General features: G+C 34.9%; 1 protein-coding gene across 1 annotated transcript in view; it reads right to left on the bottom strand.

The window, feature by feature from the left end:
* RAPH1 (Ras association (RalGDS/AF-6) and pleckstrin homology domains 1) overlaps positions 1-21,456 on the bottom strand; it is a 95,083-nt gene that overhangs the window by 27,628 nt on the left and 45,999 nt on the right. The window contains 3 exon segments of the mRNA XM_037009222.2: positions 14,854-15,356; positions 16,123-16,228; positions 19,670-19,789. Of these exon segments, the coding sequence (XP_036865117.2) occupies positions 14,854-15,356; positions 16,123-16,228; positions 19,670-19,789 (729 nt within the window).

The raw sequence follows: 21,456 nt of genomic DNA, 5'->3' as shown, positions 1-21,456 counted from the left end.
GTTGAGGTTCTGTACAACTGAACCACATTCTTACTCACATTTCTTATTGTATGTAAACAGGGCAGTGTACAGGAGGTAACTAGAGCCAGACGTTGGCTACATACACCAGTAAATGCCACCACTTGAGAAATGGGAGAGGATATGGTCTGAGCAGGGACGGCTCTGTCACTGCAGTGGTATCATTTCTTAGGCAGAGGGAGATGAGAAGTGACTGACTGCATTTATCCAAAACTCAACAAGAACAACTCTCCCTGTGGAATGAACTTTGTTTTGCTCACTCCTATCTCCAGGGTTGTAAACACCATCTGGCACATAGTAGGTACTCAGTAAATACTAGTTGAATGAAGTTATTCTATTCAATAGGTTCCCATTACATTTGGAAAAAAATATAAACTCCTCAGCATGCTTCGAATGATCTTGTTTCTGCCTACTACTCCAAACCCAAATCTCAGTCTCAAATGCACCAAGCTCTTTTCTCTGCAGGCTGTCTGCATGAGATACTTCCCTTTCACCCTCAACCTGGCTTCTTTCTGTCCTTCAAGTTTCAGATTAAATGTCACCACCTTAGAAGGGCTTTTTCGGATGTTAGCATCTAAAGGAAATGCAGCCCTTGTCCTCTTCCCCAGGACCTTCTATTGCTTTACCTTGTTACCTTCACAGCACTTAACATGATTTAGAATTTGCTTGTAAACGTTTTTATTTATCTTCATAAGCAAACTGAGTTTCTGAGGTGGGGGACTTCGTCCCTTTTATACAATGTTACATTTTAGCACCTAGCATAGTACATAACTCAACAAATATTTATTGAATAAATAAGCAGTGCAAATGGTAAAATGTTACACTTAATCTGACAGCAGGGTATAAAATGGACTGGAGGAAGGACAGGCAAGAATAAAGAGACAAGGGTAAGAGGTAAGAGCCTGTTTTGGGGAGGTAGCAATGGGAATGAAATATATGGGTGAACTCAATAAACAAATCCTGCAGATTATGACAAACTTCATTAGAACTTTGGGATAATAAGCAAGAAGAAAGGTACCAAGGATGACAGAAGGCTCAAGCCCTGGTAATTGGGAGAATGGCAGCATTATGAACAGAAGATGGTTATACATTGTGAGGCCCCAGGGAGAATATAGGTAAGGAAGCTAACGGCCGTGGGACTGGTCCTGGCAAAATGCTGGTAATCTTCCAGGAAATGCCTATAGTGATCTGGCAACGTGTTGCTCTCATGTGAAGATAGCCGACCAAGAACAGAGCCATAGTTGAAGCTATGAGTGAATTTCAGGGAGAGAGAGAGAAAACAGACACGTGAGAGCTGAAGAAACAGGAAAAGCTTTGCTATGGTTATAAAGTTCGTGGCTATCATCTGCTTAGACCTCTACAGTTCCTTGATCTTTAAGCTGTTTCAACTCCATTCTTAGATCTGCTTTAGAGAGAAAATCAAGCAAGAGAAAGGGTTTTATTGCTGACTCTTAGGTCTTCTCTGAGCTGCTCCTCAGGGAGATTTTAATTTCAGCTTTATCATCTTCTTTCACAGGTTAAGGTTATAGATTAAGAAGAAATACCTTAGAAACAAAACACTCAGATACAATAATATAACCTATAGACATTACCCATAATTACCACGTATAGTCTTCAGAAACTATAACCTAGTTTGACATTCTTGAATTTAACATTATTTAAATAAGATAACAAATAAAAACATGACTTGAAAAGCTATTTGGCTTCCCTATTCTGTTATTCCTTAGTTGATGAAGACAGTTGCTATCAGATTATAAATTGATATAATATAAAAGCCCAGTGAAAATCCAGCTGGACAGATTGAAACCATTCTGAGGGTGGAGAACCAAGAAATTAAAACTGTAGCCTTCTCTTCCAACTTGATTAAGCTAATATAAAGCATGATTTTTTTTTATAAATAAATGTTTTAACCAAACTAGGTGTTGATAATATAAGCAAGAATTGGAAAACAAGTTTGCTGAAGAAACAGTGTGGATAACCACTAGTAAAAGTTAAAATTAAAGCAATAATTTTTAGACTTTAAAGTAAAGTACAATGTTAAATTAGAAAAAGTGCAACATAGTTGGGAAGACTGTCAGGTATTTAGAAAAGTTAAAAACCAATGAAAAATTACTGAAAATATTTTCTACTCTCAATATTTTCTGATAGTCATTAAGAGCAGTAAATAATTACCTTCAGTAAGAGAAAAACTATCTCTATTAAGGACATAGGTGCTGAAATAAGAGAGCACAACCTGAAAAACTGTGAGCACAATCAAAACCAAAAGTTATATTCTACCTAAAAGGCAATAAATATTTACATGCAGGTTGAAAGAAGAAGTATCACCTTGGTCAGCAAATGAGAAGGTTTTCCTGCAATGTTTCTCAGAAGAAGGGAGGTTTCCCTGTCCAGATAGGGGTGCTTGTGTAGAAAAAAAGAGAGAGAAAAACAAAAAAAGTAATAGAAGTCAGTGGAGCTTTGATGTGTTTAAAATATAGACAAAGAATGACTCTATTATTAATCTTAGATCTTTTCCCTAAACTCAGTGAAATGTGTCCAAAAGAATTTTAAAAAAAAATTAAAAAAAGGAAAATGATGGGGAGGCAAAGATACCATCTATGCCAGCAGGATGCCATTAGGTATGTCCAAGCCAACTCCTGCTGATCCCTTTCTCTGGGAAAATGAATCAGACACTGCAAAGATCTCAGAGCCAGTTTGCACAGTGTTTGTGCCTACTGGGCACACAGCACAAATAGATAGGTGTTGAAGACAGTTACTAAACATGTTCTTTTCTCTTCTTAAGCTTATACAAGACCTATGTAACTTTAAATGGTATATTCTTATGAAAAATAAATAAAACTACATCATTTTTAAAATTGCCAAGTATTTCTGACCAAATATAAGAGCCACACCAAGAGGAAAAATATCCATAAACTTTCCCTGTGGATATCACCTGTTTTCAGTAAAATTTATTAATTCCCTCATTATATCAGATTACTAATAGGACTGTGTTGCACAGTGAAGGACTTGCATAATAAAAGGATGATATGAACAAAATATTAGAAGTGCAGTTCCCTTAAATTAACTCAAGTAATTAATATAGTTTCAAAAAATGATTTGTGAACAACACAGTCCCTAACAATCCTTTTCCCCTTTAATAACTTTTTGTAAAACAATGTAGGTAAGTTTATGCAATTGTACTTAAACCCATATAATATAAATTGCAGCTGTTTTTGATATATGTAGTTCAGATTTGCCTGTCTCTAAATAACTCTGAATTAGTTTTTTCGTTTTTAAGGCTATGTAGTTACTAACCATCATTTAAAACAAAACACTGCATAGCTGAGGAAGCTATAGAAAATATTCTATAATGTGTATTTTACAAATCTAACTAAATCAAGTTATGCTTGAGAAACGAATTCTTTGGAAAGAAATGTGTCTAAACAAATACTAGAGCAGCACCATTCTCATAAAGCTCTTTGTCACAGATAATAAAACACACTACTTCAAGATTAGAAACTCTGTTACAGAAAATAGTATTAACTCAATCTTTGCTCATATGTATACTACATTGCATTGGGATTGCTATAAGGTATTTCATTGCCCATAATTTTTTAGCTTTGTTTTAATTCAAGATGAACTTTACAAAGTTAGTTTTAATACAAAATGAACCTTTACTTAAAAAAAAAAAGTAAAAAGAAAATAGTGAAATAATGCAGGAATTTCACTGAGTTTCATTAATAAAGATTGTTTTAAAATATTTCACATTACTCTTAAAATATTAATAGCACAATGAGAAATGTATACTGTAAAAAATCAGATATCAAAATCATCTTATCACTACCTCCTCTGATGTTATAAGTCAAATGATTTTGTCACTACAATTATAAGACTTATCTCATTTGCAAGAATTTTATATTTCCCTATTTGCTTTTCTTTGACAGTCTATATATTGTCTTAGCACATTATCCCTACTTTAGTTAAGGTTATTTATTCTTTTGTTACCATATACAGGTATGTTTTATCTGCTTTTATCTATCACATGCTTTAATTTTGGGTCCACCCATATTCCTGTTTTCTTTTTCCCATAAAAAAATGACTTCTGATCTTCTCATTTCTCTTAAATCCAAAGTTCTTAATTATAAGTGGATGAAATTTGATTACTTCTTTGTGTCTTTTAATGGTAGTCAAGCATTTAAATCTGAAACATACATTATATTGTAAATTATCTTTGGTTATTTCTCCTTCATACAAGGTGTTAGGGCATTAAACTCATTTTTTAAAATAGGGATGTAAGTAAGTTATATTATCTATGAATTTCATTTGGGATGGTAAAGATAGCATTATAAATTATTCTTATAAAATGGAGTTATTGGAACTGAAAGGAAGGATTCAGATCTGCTGCTTGGGCAGAAGAAACAAGTAGATCACCACGCAAGCACTGAAGTTAGTGTAGTTAATGCTTGAGTGTAGGGGAGGGGCTCAAGGTGAGGCTGGAGAAATGTTTCTCGCTATGCAGGATACAACCCTTTAGTGGGTAGTGAAACCAATTCACTGAGTTAACCACCAGTATGGGGAAGGGGGGGAAGGGAGGACGAGGAAGTGGGAAAGGCAGGGGGGAAGAGGGAAAACAGATGGGGGAAGGAGAAAGGGAAGAGGAAAGGAAAAGGAAGAGAAGGAGGAAGGGAGGGAATGTGGGGATTTTCTGTGCTTCATAGATGACTCTGAAGCAACACTGTCCAATGGAAATATACTATAAGCCACAAATATAATTAAAAATTTTCTAGTAACTACATTAAAAAAATGGTGAAATAAACTAATAGCACCTGAAAATATCCAAACTACCATAATTTCAACAAGTAATCAAATAAAGAAAATACTGAGGTATATTTACAATATTTTTTCATACTAAGTCTTCAAAATCCACTGTTATCTTTATATCACATCATAATTTGGATTAACCTATTTCAAGTGCTTAATAGCCACGTGTGACTAGTAGTTACCATATGGATCAGCAGCTTTGAAGCAGCCAGATTTGTCAACCACTGACTAGAGGATACATTTTTCAAAGAAAGAAGTTAGGTTTTCAGTTAAGCATCAATGCATAAGAGTCATTCTACTTGATATCCCCATCTGAAGAATAGCTTAATTTGTTAGTATCTTAAGGAATTTACAAAAGCCCTTAGCTTCATAATAAAAAAGAAAACATGTGGCTTCAGATTCCAAAGCAAAATTTCTCTGTATCAGATATGCTACCACCTACATAATCTTACCATGAGTATTAATATTCAATGGCACCGTATCATAGAGTTCATTTGTTTTTAAGCTTGGTTTAATATTTAACAGAAAAATGGAGGTACATGACAAGGTTTCATCATTAGGAATTCTAAAGAATGTGTTCCTCTTCATTGATTTAAGCAGTCCCACAGACAGGTTTACAGAACTTACAGGTGTCAGATCAGCCTGTTCTTCTGTGAAGTCAATATGACGCTTGGCCTGCTTGCTGGGACATCTCAGAGAAATAGCATGCTGTGAAAATGCAGGAAGAAAATGATAGGTAAAGAAGGTGGAAAAGGGCAGTTCTCATTATCATGCAGGAAGAGAGAAAGACCACTGAAATGAATTGTTAAAACAAAATAGTAATAATGAAAAGTTGCATGCACCCTTCATTGTATTATGCAAAAATAAAAAAGATAAGAACCAGATGATCCCAACCCTCTTCTAGACAGAGCTCTACGGAAGAACTGCAGAAACACCATGTCCAATACCAACTCATACTTCTGGACTTTTGATTGGGCCTTGTCTGTACCTGGCAGTACTCTTAATCTCTTCTCCTTACTCCCTAAGTCACTCCCTCCCTCTAAGCGTGTTCTGAACAGTTTCCAAGTTCTTCAAGCTTTTAGTTCCATCCTTTCACCATGTCATGACCTCATATCACATCCATCTACCATGTGGATCTCCAATAAGATGTATCCTATAACTATAGCCCTCTTCTCATCCTTCTAATTCTATATAAATAAATATCGCTTCTTCCCCCTTCCATAGCTAAGCATGTCGTACAGCCCACTCATTTCCTCTCTAATATCTCGGTTTCTGATACTCAACTAGTCCAGTTTATTGGCTGTGGGTAGGACAGAAAAATATTCAATTCTTCTGGGTACCCTCCTCTTGTCAAACTATTATTTTCCCCTTTTCACTGCCAAACTTCCTGAATTCCACTATGGTGTACCTCTTCCACTTAGCCCTAATTCCCTGCAATTCAACATCCATCTTTTTTCTTCAAAATTTTCATCTTTTGAGTTATAGCTAATTCCCAAAGTCATCAATGACCTTCTAATCAAGGTTTTCTGTCTTTCCTGTCATAGTCCTCACCTCACTGTACTGCTATTGCTTTTTTGGTTGTCCTGAAATAGTAGATTACAACCTCTTAAAGACATTGTGTACCATGTTCAGTTTTATCCCTTACAGCCCAGCTCAGTGCCTAGGTGCTCAAATATTTATGCAGTGTAGGAATAACTATTTCTTCTTGGCCTTCTTGTCACATGCTTAGCCAGATCAAGGTTTTCTGCTTTCCCCTCTACATTTTTTCATCATACATACTCTATAGCACTGTGCCAACCACTACCATCAATGGAAGGCCTATCAAACCTGTATTACCAGTATCCTCATTCTCAGGAAATAAAGACTAAAGTACTAAAGGTTAAAGGGGTATGATAAATGCAACCAACTCTCAAATGGTTCAGGAAAAAAATGCAAATACAAGGAGAATAACTAAGTGAGGTAAAATTTTAAAAATTAGTCAGAGTAATGAGTTTCATGAGTTTTTTGCACTATTTTTTCAAGTTTTTGTAAGTTTGACATTATTTCAAAATAAGAAGTTTTAAGAAATCTATTCTCTCTAGACTTAGTCTCACACAAGCTCCCATCATATTTCCAAATATCGGGTAATTAAAAAAATCTCAATCTAAAGTGTTCAAGGAGAGATGACTGTCTATGTACTACGTTAAATAGTACGATGGAAACTTATAATTACTAAAATCCAACACATCCTTACCAAAAATAAATACATGTATGGGAAGTGACAAAAACAATACAAAATAGTAAATATGCAAACATTAAATGTTGTTTCATTAGTAAAGATGCAAAGGGATTATCAAATGATATAAACAGTTTATTTAATGAAATTAGGTTCCATTTCAAGAATTATTAAGTATTTTTCTACTAAAAATATTTCTCTCCTCCAAATCTAATTTTTACCTACTCTTCATAAATACTTTTATAAATCTAAAAGCTGTGCTCAAAACAATTAGAAAAATGAATTTGAGGGTCAGTTTTCTTCATAAATTTTGCTCTAAACAGTCTTACTTCCAAAAACTTTCATTTTTTATAAAGCTATCAAATTTTCCATCAGTCTCTCAAAAACTCTCCACAAATCTCTGCAAAGAAAGTTATGGATCATTACTTTCTTGACTCTATTAAAACAAAGTGCCATGTATGAGCCCTAATTTTGGGGGGCAAGTAAAGAAAGCACTGATCTAAAGTTATGAGCCAAATCATAATCAAGAAATGGCCTTGTACCAAAGTTGTGGATATAAAATAAAATACTTCCTCTTGATAACTAACAACTGGAAAAAAAAGATTACAACATTGATTTCTACTGGAAAAAAGAAGTGGAGATTTGTGAATAATCATTATTGTTTCAATAAAACAGATCTACATTCATTTTTTATTGACATGCATGCACACTTTTCACAAATATTAAAAATAAGCATAGCATGATGGTTAAGAATGCAGACCCTGGGGCTGAAGTGCCTGGATTCCAGCCTCAGCTTAGCCATTTACTGGCAATGTGACTACTCTGGGTTATTATTTAACCTGTTTCCTCATGTGTAAAATGGAGCAATAATAACATTTATCTCCAAAGGTTGTTAGAAAAATTAAATGAGTGATAATAATATTACTATTATAAGAGTAGGAAACCACCCGTCCTCCTCTGAATTTCATGTAAGCCTCAATTAATTTACATTAGAGCTAGTTTAGAGTTGTTTTAGCTATATATTCAGGAATATACTAAAAGACCACAAGATGGGGATGTTACTGCATAAATCTCTTCTTTTTTTCTCCTGCCTGTATAATTCTGTCTCTAGGTCTGAATCTGAAAGCACTGGCCAGTCCAGCCATGTCTTGATTCTCCCTCAACTCTGTGATGAAACAGTATGGTACTGCTTAGGACAATTAGGCTCTTTCTGGGTTCAAATCCTTGGGAAAGTTACTTGGTCACTCTCTGCCTCAGTTCCTTCCATTGTAAGAGAGGTAATGGTATCTATTCCACAAGCACTGTGCAGTCTCAGTATTAAGACATGTAAAGTGTGTTAAGACATGTAAAGCACAATGCCCAACACAGAATAAGTACTCAATATAGTAGCTGTTTATATTTTCTATTTTCCCCTCTCTTCTCTTTATTCTCCTCCTTTTACTGGCCCTTATATAGCCAGTAAATGTTTGAAAGCTTTTAAAACTATTTCTTTTGTATTTTACAGTCCCTATTAAGTTAAAAAATGGATGAGTATATTTATCTTCTTATTCCAAAAAGGTCCTTACCAGTCATCCACAACACAAAACAGAGAAAAACAAAACAGACCTAAAACCAAATAAAGATGTTTTTTTCTTCTTTAGAGAGGAAAAACTGCACAGATTTCTAAGAAATACACACAAGAAGAATTAGGGCCTGTATGCCAGTGTTGATTGGGGTAGTATATTTAAGAAGTGTTTGGGAGTGAGAACTAGACTTTCCCCTGGCTTTCACCACATCTTCAGGTCTTCTTTCATATGATACTTATTTCTGCTATCAACCTCACCAGGCCAAAGAAAATGGAATTAAAACACCGACTTGGTACATATGAATACATTTCACTGAGATGTAGCAATATAGCCATTAGAATTGTAAGAGAACTGTAGCTTCAAAAATTGAGAAATCATTTAATAACCCCAATCTTTTATATATGTGGGCCTTTTCAGTTTCAGAAAGTCCTGGGCTGCTATCCAGTCAATACTTTAGAGCAAAAGATTGTTTGCTAAGAACAATTCAGGACTTCATGCCAGTGCGTTCCCCCCTCTTTCCTGCCATGCTACAATAAACTTAACTGCTGTTTTCTTTCTAATATCTCAAGATTTCTGCACACATATATTCCTGAAATAGTTTTGGACAGTAAAGGAAGTGACAGAATTGCATTGAAGCTATGATATGTGTTGCACATCACAAGTTGTAACAGTGTAATCATGAAAACCCTATACATATGAGGAAAACAATGACAACATTCAAAAGTTTTAGCAGCTCAGATACTATTCTATCATAATATTTATAATACAATCATCAAGTATTAAGATTCAGCAAACCTTTTGAATCTGCCATAAGACAGTAATTGCTTTTAAGTGAATTTACATTTTAAAAATACATTTTCAGGTATAAAATTCCAAATTCAGAGAAATCATTAAAGTTTAAGTCCCACCAAAAAATAAATAGAAAGGTATATTCTGGCATTAAACTTTTATCAGGAAACTCTTAATTACAGAAAATTTATGATAATGCATTTATCATTTAATTTGCAAACTGCTCTTATCGAAAAGTATTGTTTTATCAGTTAATGTGAATAAGAGTATCACAGTGACGCCAGTACATCAGCTGTAACATTTACTTCACACTGGTTAAGATACAGAGTCCTTATGAGAATTTACTTCAACTACAATGAATTCTAATTTTAAAAACTTAGCAAATGAACATCATTGATGGATTTCATAGGAATACTGCCTAAAATTATTCCATAAATCATTTTTATATTTATCCATGGAAAGTATTTTTATACTAAAACATTCTTTAACATTCAGGAAATAATCATTTTTAACAAACAACTTCACTTTATTTTTAAGATATTGATAAAATTTGGTGGCAAATGTAGTGCAAGGAGGCAGAAAAATAAGCCACACTATTATTTTTAGATGGGCAGTTTGACTACTCATGTCCCCAAGATGATAGTACCTAACTCAAATTGATTTTTCTAAAAAACTAAACTTTAGCTGAAAATAACTACTCTGCCCTGGGTTTCTTTAAAACAGTTAGGTATAAGTACTGTCTCTAAAGAACCTAATTATAAAAGAAAAGCTTCACTATTAGAGTTTTCTTTCACATGTTGCTTAATTTGTGGCACTCCCTCCACCAGCTTGAAAGAAAAGAATTGCCGGTAACGTTAGAGTTGCAGACTTCCAGGCAAAGATGGACTAAACACATGCATGTATTTGTCCATTCAAATATCTGACGTGCTTTTTATGAGCCAAATAATGTTCTAGGTACCGAGGATATACCAGAAATCAAAACAAACAAACAAACCCTCTCATGGAGCTCATATTCAAGTGGGAGGAGAGATATGAGCAAAATAAAAATGTAAAATATATAGTTGTTAAATGGTAATAAAGAGAAATACAAAGTAGAAAAGGGAGATAAAAAATAATCATAGGACAGAAGAGGTATATTTAATTTTAAAATGATGGAAGAAGGCCTCACTGAGAGAACAACATTTGAGCAAATCCCCAATGCAGTAAGAGGTCTATCAAGAGGAAGGTCATCCAGGCAAGGTGACAAGTAAAAAAGCTCCTGGTGGTCTCTAACTTCTGGCGAAGAACGGCTAGGAGGCAGGATGGCTGGCACAGTGACGGAGGGAGGGAAGAAAGGGAAACAGAGACAGAGGTAATGGGAAAGCAGACCCACTAAAGCCGTGCAGGCCATTGTAGGAATTCTGGCTTTGTACTGAGTTAGATACACAGCCTTTGAACTTGAAAAGAGGAGGGTAAGCTCCCACTCTGGCTGCTGTATGAATGACAGCCCTTTAAGGGGAAGGTGTATACACCAAGAACAGTTAGGAGGCTATTTAAAAAATCTACATCAATATAATGGTGGCTTGGTGGCAGTGAAGGTGGTGAGAAGAGGTCAGATTCTGGATATATTCTGAAAGTAAAGGCAACAGAATTTGCTGCTGGATTGGAAAGGAGGTGGAAGGGAAAAGAAAAGTAGATAAAGACTCAAGGATTTTGCTTGATGAGCTAACTGGAAGGACTAAATAGACATTAATTGAGATGGAGACTGTGGGAGGAGTAATTTTGAGAGAAAAAGTCAGGGATTCAGTTTTAGACCAGTTAAATTTGAGCTACAGAGTAGATATCCAAATAGAGATATTGATTAGAGATGGGATGTGTGATCCTGGAGTTCAGGGGAGAGATGCCGGCTAAAGATACTTGTATTTCCTGAATCCAGCATGATTTAATACTGGTACTTTCTTTATCAGAATCTGTCAACAGAAGGCTTTACACAACATAATATAATTGCCACCTTGCTGATAGTGAGTGACAGATGACACCTAACTTTAGAACATGACTTCTCAACCTTGGTACTCTTTGGGGTCAGATAGTTCTTTGTTCTGGGGGCAGTCCTGTGTATGGTAGGATTTTAGAAGCACCCTTGGCCTCCACCCAACTAGGTGTAACAGCATCCTTCTATCATTGACAACCAAAAATGTCTCCAAACATTGCTGAATGTCTCCTGTGGGACAAAATACATCCCACACCATTGTTTAAGAGGGATTAAAATATCTGTGTGTTGGGGGAGTGAGTCTTAAATAAATAAGATAGGCCATTAAAATTTGGGGGATGTCAGTGCATACCATCATAAAAGGAGTTGATATAGCTAGAAAAGCAGTCTGAGGATTATACTTTGGGACACTCCAGGGTCAAGAAACCATAGACATGAAGAGGGGACTGTGAAGGAATAGCCAGTGAGGTAGCTCCACTCCTTCTCCATATCCCACAAAAACAAAGATAATGGGTTTTGTTTTGTTTTTGTTTTTAAAGACAAACTCACAAAAGACATGAGAAAATTTTGGAAGCTAGAAAGCACATGCCTGAGTGGTAACCAACTCAGCAGGCCCATGAAAAGCTCAAAGTGATGCCAGCACTGAAGAAAAGCAGAGGAGCACCCCAACTGACATTATGTGACCTTGAAACTTTCCAGAAGCAGCAGAAGTAAAGGTAGGCCTCAAAGCAGGAGCACTGGTTGAAAGCATCTTTAAGAAATCAGTTAATTCCCAGATCCCTCCTTTTCTCACCCACCACCAGTGCTCTCAGGTTCAGACTGATGTTCACTCACGGGACTAAACAGACCATAGATTGGCACCAGGTTCACTTAGTTCTGCATAAAAACAAAGACAGCATGCTAGGATAAGGTATGCTATCTTCAGAAGGGATCTCTACAGCCCACCAGGGGTCTTTTTTAGATCCACCATGGTAAAGAAAGAGATCATGTGGTTAAGTACAGAAATCACCCTGGCTTAGAGAAACTTCATGCCTCACGGGAACCAGCGGTACATTGTTATAGACAATGAGTGTGGTTTCAGGGCCTCTTAAGGGATACACTCTTGCTCACTTATAAGAGCTAAACACAGCACACAAGGAAGTGAAGGTCTGGGTCTTTTCATAGGCTTTCATAGTTCATTCAGTCTTCCTGGTCCTTATGCATTCACCCAACGGGGGTCAATTTTCAGTGAATAATATTAACCTGGAAATGTTCTTTATTTATTAATCAAGTTGCTAGTAAAAGAATGTGGGAAGGAAAACCTAAGATAATTTCCCACAAAAAAAAGGGCTCAGACCTATTATTAGCTCTTTCTCCTTAAAACAGTGATTCTCAATTGGGGGCAATTTTGCCTTGCAGGGAACATGTAGCTATATATGGAGACATTTCTAGTTGTCACAATAGGAGAAGGTGTGTGTACTACTGGCACCAGTGGGTAGGGGCCAGGGATGCCGCTAACCACCCTATAGTTAGTGCACAGGATAGCTCACCAGAACAAAGACCAGCCAGCTCAAATGTCAGTAGTGCTGGTGCTGATGACAGAAACCCTGACCTACAAGGGTTAGATGGAAGTTCACATGCCGAACATTGAGGACCACAAGCTTCACAAACTGCCTTCCCCAGATGGGTTGCCAAAGCTCTGACAGCCAAGCACATGCCTTCCACTGAGAGGACTGGAAGAATCTTCTCTGGAGAAGCTCACCCACCTGAGAGAAAAGACTGAGGAATGATTCTAGAGTAAAGACTATGAAAAACAGAAAGTAATTTTAAGAAGATGAAATTAATAGAACTCTCATTTTGTTTAAACTGAGTCAGAGATTTAATCAACTGGGGGTAAGTATGGAGTTAAAATAGTGATAAACATACAACAAAAATCTATCTTTAAAGACTGATTAATTCTAGAGAAAGCAAAATGTACTTTATTGGCTCTTTTATTGTTTGAATTTTTATAATGAGTGTATTTTACAGATGGAAACAATACACACACACACACACACACAAAGATCCTTAATGCTTAGTTCATAACCTGTCCTAATGTATCTTGATACAACTCAAAATAATCAGATTGGAAAGAAGGGATACCAATGTACAAAACACAGAATAATCAAGAAAGCACATCCTTAAAAACACTCTCATATCTCAACAGGTAAATCTAAAAGACATAAATGATATATGCTAAGTGGCTGGTGCTAAATATAACCCCTACATATCACAAGGTAGAAATCAATTTTCAAGTTCTCTATAGACAATATACCAGTTTGATAAATTTCATTTTAAAGAAGTTTATTCTTTAGATGGTATAATTTTCTTTCTCTACAAGCAATAAAAATGAACTTTATCTCTAAATCATCATGATTTAGGGTTCTTTTGTCCTCCACAGTACTCAGAACTATGGGTGAGTACAAACAGTTATGGACTGATGGAAATTAACCTAATTAATTAAATAAATAGGAGAAAAAAAACTCAATAATGTCCAGTAATAGGTATAAATTTTAAATTTCTCTGCAATTCCTTAAGCAATGTTTACAAGATTTTATCTTAGTATTGATTATTCATTACATAGATTATTTTACCCTGTATTAGAGAACATTGTAAACACAAACTGAATGGAAGGCTGGCTTTATTTTGCCCCCATATATTTTCTTCTTTCTTGCTGCCTATAACAAAACCGCCTCCTCCTTGATGAAAAATCTCAATAAAGAATCACCTTCACCAAATTCAGCTTTTGCTAAATTTATCACAAATCCATTCGTTACCCTCACCCCATCACATCTAGAAAAAACTTCATCCTTTAAAAATCTGTTCATGTATCACTTTTGATTTTCTCAACTACCATATGTGGAAGGTAGACCATGTACTACTAACTCCATTTTTCTTATGAGTAATTGATGTTCATGCAGGTTGAATAATTCATTTAATATTCTATGGGTGTGAGCAGCAAAGAAAACACCTGGAACCAAGTTTTCTGATTTTAAGTGATTCCAGTGGCTCTTTCTACTATATCAAACTGACTCTTCAATAATAAAATGAAGTAACCCTGAAAACTGGAATCTTGCAAGACTACAATGAGGATATGAGTCTTTATCGTAAGCTGTTATTATATAATAAACATACACTAAAAAGCAATTATTATCAGCTTAACCTATAATAGCTTTGCAAAATTCATCAAACAAATCACATTTCAAGTGTTTTTAATCATGTGAAACAACTGATTAATTTAAGGACTTCAAATAATCACAAGAACAAAAATGAAGAAAACTAAGTATCTTTTTAACTATTTTTGTGATACTGCCCTATCTCGTAGTATATTTCTTCTGCAGTCTGATTTTAAAACTTAACTCAGAGGTATCCTTGACTAATTTTAAATGTAGAAAAAAAAGTTTATTAAAACTACTTCTAAAAATATAATTTTCTTATTTTAATAATAAAATATGAGGAAGAAAATTCCATCTACCTACCTCAGTAATTGGCTGCCCTTGATGTGTCAAATCCAGTTCCTGAGGGCGTGTTACTTTATCAATATCCAAAGAGTCCATGCTGGAGGCTGCAGAGGTGATGCTGGAACGAGAGGAGTTACTAAAAGAGCATGCGTCAGCGTCACTCACTGTGCCTGCTGATGCCGTTCTTCTGTGCTGATTTGTTACTAAAGGCTTAGTATCTAGTACAGACTGCTGAGCAGCCTCATCCATGCTCAAGGAGGCCTGCTCTAATTGTGCAGTGATGTCATCCAGGGAGTAGTTGGCATGTGATGCTTTAGTTATCCTATTAGATGAAGAAGACAATCCTTTCAAAGTGCCATGTTTTGATGTATGTCGGTTGGCAGGTAATCTCTGGGTGGCTTTTGTCTCTGTGATTTGATGCTTACTATTTCCTGCACCAATACTGCTGAGTTCCTGCTCTATTGAGCAAAGGTCGGCCATCAGGGCATCCAGATCCACAGTTTCTCCCTGATTTAGAGCTTCTGCAATGAACAACATGCATGATGTTTCCAGAACTCTACATCAGAATTTATACATTCTATTTATAAATTAGTAAATGAATGCAGAGGAAGCAAAGAAATTCATCCCGTTGGGTCTCAAGCCTACTCAGTAACAGTATTCCTAACAGTTTTTTTGTTTTAAATTCCAAGAGATATTTTTAGAAGCAGATAGTCCATCTTTTAGGATTGTAGTAATCATGAAGAAAATTATCAGTTGAAAGACAAAAAATAATGCAAAACTGTATACTGTTCCATGGTTTTAACCACATCCCACATAAAACTTTTTACCAGAAGCTCTAAGTTGTTGATATGATAAGTACCTTAGTAGAGATATTAATGCCTAAAGAGCTAAGGTTATACAAAGAGAAATGTAAGGCCTAAAAAACTGCAGATTGGAACATCAATTCCAAATACTATAAAGTTGACTAGTAGGAAACATTAAAATAAAGGCCATAGGGGTTGAATACTAAAATTTCAGTAGACTTTATTCCAATAACAATACAATACAATTACATTTGTTGTGGGATTCTACCTGACTATGTACTTTGTCAGTTATTAATAACAACTTGAAAACTTTTATTTATGTTTCACTTTGTTTTTTTCTGTGCTCATTTGGAGTAGTAATAAAATGCACAAATCAAGAAATATAAGAATACAGTCAAGTTAATGTATATCTTTATATTGAGCTCTTTGGAATTGTAGCTGTATCGCTTCCACATTTTACATTTTATTTCCAATTATATCTTACCATTCAAGTTGTATATGGAGAAGCGATAAGAAAAATTGGCCATGTTTGTTTCCTGGCGAAGAGGAGATCTTTTCACTGGTTCCATGGGCTTGTCAGAATCCAAACTCTTTAAAAAAGAAAGTTTAGTAAGCCAAGTTAAATTTGGGCTTCAGTTATATGAAAAGAAGAATAAACTTTGTTTTATGATTAAATGAACTATCATATGACAGTTAATAAAACTGAAGTTCTTTTAAGGAATAGACTTAAGGAAAAGTATAATTGGTTTTCATATAATTTTGGTTAAAGTTTTTCCAATATTCGATCTATGCTTACCTAAAGCTCTTGAGCTGTCACAGTTTAGAGAAAATATCTTTCTAAATACATTGAGTATAGTGACTAAGCTCATTTTACATAAATTCACTATAAAATAAGCTAGGTATGAATATGGGCTTGGTAAGATAAGAAACAGAAAGGAATGATACAGGAAGTGTTATTTCTTTCTTCCAAGGGATTTGTTTTTGGTCCAGCACAGCCTCATTCTTGGCATTAAGTGCCCTGAAGATAAGGTACAATTCTGGACTCAGAATCAGTGAGACCCAAGATCTTAACAAAAAGAGGCTATAACTTCAAACAATGGTGGAATATCCTTGTTCTTCTAAAGCTCTATCAAGGTGACGGCAAACTATAACACAGCTGTGATAATGCCTGTATATAAGTCTAGAACTGTACTGAATTTCAGGGTAGGGTGTCTTGTAAGTTATCTCACTGCTTTTTAAAAGGACACTTTCTCTCTCTAACCTTTCTACAATGAGGAAAATAAGATGTTTACAACAGAGAAATTCAGGGAAAGGGTCAGTAGTTACTTAGTGTCTAAGTAAATTTGCACTTAGTCTATTTGTAGAATCATAGAATTAGACTGCTGTCTCCTTTATTCATTTTTTCATGATAAAACAAATCCTTTCAGATAGTGCCCACCCAGTTTTTAAAGCTATCACTTTAAGGAGATCCACGACCATTCAAGGCTTTATTGCAAAATTTCACAAAACAGTCAGGAAATTCTCCTTTAATGTCAAACCTAATTCTTCTGCTGCAATTTAAGCCCTATTGCTCCTTCCCTCTACAGAAATGAGCAATAGCAGGTAGATATTTTCTGTAAAATAACTTGAATATAATTGACATATTGCTATTTCAAATAAGCAGACACTTATAATTATCTGCTGTGTCCATGATGTTGGGGCAACAAGTAAGAAATACTCCTTGATGCCAAGAAATTGGTGATCTACCAGGTGGTTTTTAACCTTTTGTGGAGGAGGAGGGAGTTACATTGAGAATTTGTTAAAAGCTATGAACTTTCTTACAGAAAATCCAAGTGCACACAAACATATATGAATGGAATTATTATTGAGCCATAAAAAAGGATGAAATCTTGCCATTTGCAACAACATGGATAGATCTAAAGGTAAGAGGCTAAGTAAAATAAGTCAAAGACAAATACCATGTGATTTCACTTATATGCAGAATCTAAAAAACAAAACAAAACAGAAATAGACTCATTAACACAGAGAACAGACTACTGGTTACCACAGGAAAGGTGGGTGACGGATTGGGTGAAATAGGTGAAGGGGATAAAGAGGTACAAAATTCAAATTATAAATAAATTAGTCACAGGGATGGAAGTACAGCATAGGGAATATAGCCAATAATATTATAATATTTTCTATGGTGAAAGATGGTAACTATACTTATTGTGGTGGGCATTCAGTAATGTATATAACGGCAGAATCACTAGTTGTACATCTGAAACCAATATAATACTGTGTATCAACTGTATTTCAATAAGATTTTTTTAATGAAAAGATTTAAAAAAATACAAATACACACAAAATTTTACAATTTCAGAAGATTCACCAAACACCTGAAACTTAAACCTGATTTTAATATAAAGTTGAAAATTCCATTAACATTGTATATGTGATGTAGATGCACAGATAACCCTTTGTAGTGAACTAAAATAACGAAACAAACAAGAAACTTAAGGCTTTCATCATTAACTTACCAAGTAAAATACTTTTTGAAAAATCTCTGAAGTGTTGATAAGCAACCTGTTAGCAGTGAGCCACCTTACTCAATAGTTTTAAACTGTTTCCTCCCTAAAGACAGATTTAAATAATAAAAAGAACAGTCACAGCACTATGTTAGGAGACAACTTCTTTTGGTGAGTAGCTCTTCACATTCATATGTGAGGGAATTTTAAATAAAGGGAAGAAAATAGAGTATGAAACTGGTAGAAATGCCATCTGCAGTGGAGAAACATGGGGTCACTACCTACGTCTAGAATGCTGCACTGCCATCTAGCTGTCTTTTCTCTTCTTGGCCCCCTTCCCAAGTATGGACTATAAAACTACATAGTCAAGGAAACCCCAAACATGTCAGCTGGCCCTCACATACTTTCCTTCACATGTTATCTTTTTCTGTCTCCTCTACTTTGCTTCCTCTTTCCTTTTCCTCCTCAGCATAAAACTGTATAGCCTAGTTATAATCTTTATGTCAAAATCACCTTTTCAAAAAATTAAGAATTAAAACTGAATGATTTGGTAACTACACATATAAGAAAGGAACTTTCTCACAAATAATGTTATTTCTCCTGATTGGTGATTGGCGATATCCCAGTAGGAATAAATGCATTCCCCTCAAATGTACCATTAACAGATTATGATCACAAACATGGCTGCTTTTCAGAATGCTCTAGTAAGAATTACTTGAAGAGTTTATCAGTTGCAATTCCAGACTGTTATAAAAAGAGATAGAGAAACAAACTAGTATTTTAAGTCTCCACCTTACCACTACTTTTTTACAAATTAAGGCTTCTTATTCATACTTCAGCAATTTTACACAAAAGTTCTTGCTAGAAATATTACTTAAGGATGAATGAAAATAAGTTTTATCCTAATGTTCTCACTGCATAAAGTTAAAGTTGCTTTAATAAACATAATCACCTTCATATATTGACTATAATGTATTAACTAGTGTAGTAATGATATGTATCCTTTGATTGTGAAAAGTGAACTGGTTTAGAGGTTAAGGTCATTTGTTTTTAAAAACCCAAGATCCAGTAAACAAAATGAAAAAGTTTTGTCACTGTTTTAAAATGCATCTGGAAATGAAGTTTTGTCAGTATTCTGGAATCATGAAATAGAAAATATTTGCATGTTACAATATTATTTGTGTTGTAAAGTGTATTTATATTTACTAAGCTATGGAATAGAATTTAAATTTTAGGCTTTAAAATTTTAGTTAGCAATCTCAGCTTAAGAAACAGATTTTGAAGACTCCCTCTAGATGAAAAGAACCTCTGTCACAAGATTTTTTTTAACACTTTAAAATACCCATAGAAGATAATACCTTGTGTTCCAGAGTGACTCATTTACTTGTTAATGTTTTGGGCATTTGTCCTTTACAGAAGTATTTAAAAATGCAACCTATATCTCCATCCTTATGTTTACATAGTAAACTTTTAGCACATACTGATGACTTAAAATCATCTAGTTTTTCAAGCGCTGTTTCTAACCTGAGTTAGTTTGTCCAGCTCCCCCAACCAGGCTCCAAACATTTTGTCCAAGTCCTGATCTTCCTTGTCACTATCTTCCTCAGCACCATGGTCAATTTCTTCATCTGAGAGCTGCTCCATCTGAAATACAGACATTTGTGTAGAATGAATAATAAAAGGTTGAACTTGACATGTGAGTAGAAGTCAGCAATGAAGTCTCAAATTTTTAGGAAACTGTAGAATGAACTGTAGGAAACAGTAGAATGATTATGACCAGAATCACAAGTAACAATAATTTTTAATTGCAGAGCACTCCCGTTTAATCAGAGTATATTACAGTAGTACAGTTCTTGCCACTGATAGATCCTGTAACACCCAAATACCACAGAGAAACAACTTCAGAAGATTTTAATGCAGCAAGTTATGAATTTACTTACTCTGTAAAAATCTTTTTATGTCTTGCAAAACCTTAGTCCAATAAGCATTTCAGAGGAAAGACAAAACAAATATTTTAATGTAGTTTAACCTACTGAGTTAGCTCCTCCTCCTTTTCCCCATCCCAACCCCTGCTCGTCACTGTACCCCATTTGTCTTTACCTTACTTCCCTATCAGTTCCTACAAAATCTAAGGAACTAGATTTGAAGTAGAAAATATTAAACAAGAATTTAAACCTTTAAATTAATATATAAAATTACCTATATGTGGTGACTTTTCAAGTATAAGTCCCTTGAAAGAAGAGAGAGTTTCCTTCTTCCCATTAATAAATGATACCTGACTTGGAACTTGCATATTATTTTGTGAAGGGAGGAAAAGATTACACAAAGTAAGATCAATGACCCACCAGATACTTAAAGTTTTAAAAGATTAATCTGATTATATTGAAATATAAAATATTTAATATTAAAAAGCTCTGAGAAATCTTCAGTAAAGCTTTAGCTTTGTTTAAACCAACATATTCCAAGTTAAACTGACCAAATTCTTTTCCTTCAACTTGGAGTAATACCTATTAACTTCCCAGGGACACAATGAATATCATCATTGTACATTTCATGCACTTGACTCATATTTCTGAAAAACAAATTTTGTTGTGGATCTAAGCAATATGTGGAATATAACCCATCAGTTTATTTAAATAATTCCTCAATTAAAGATATCTTTATTCTTGAGTAAGAATTTGTATGCATCTTACACTTACAAAACAGTAATCAAGAAAATTACCTCTGTGATCCTGAAAATATGGTTATGAGATACATAAGGAATCTAATTATCTGATGAGGTGCCATAAAGTTAAATTTTTCTTTATTAAGGTATTGTTAATATATACTCTTATGAAGGTTTCACATGAAAAAACAATGTGGTTACTATATTTACCTATATTATCAAGTTCCCACCCATACACCAGTGCAGTCGCTGTCCATCAGTGTAGTAAGATGCCATAGATTCACTGTTTGCCTTCTCTGTGCTACATGGTTTTCCCCGTGAACCCCACACCATGTGTACTAAACATACTACCCTCAATCCCGATTTCCCTTCCTTCCAACCTGCCCTCCCACATCCCTCCCCTTTGGTAACCACTAGTCCCTTCTTGGAGTCTCTAAGTCTGCTGCTATTTTGTTTCTTCAGTTTTGCTTCGTTGTTATACTCCACAAATGAGGGAAATCATTTGGCACTTGTTTTTCTCCACCTGGCTTCTTTCACTGAGCATAATATCCTCCAGCTCCATCCATGTTGTTGCAAATGATAGGATTTGTTTTCTTATGGCTGAATAGTATTCCATTGTGTATATGTACCACCTCTTCTTTATCCA

The sequence above is a fragment of the Manis javanica genome, chromosome 12, assembly GCF_040802235.1.
Source record: "Manis javanica isolate MJ-LG chromosome 12, MJ_LKY, whole genome shotgun sequence".
In the NCBI taxonomy this organism is placed as follows: Eukaryota; Metazoa; Chordata; class Mammalia; order Pholidota; family Manidae; genus Manis; species Manis javanica.
The sequence above is the reverse complement of the archived record's forward strand: the minus strand, read 5'-3'. Positions and strand labels throughout refer to the sequence as shown.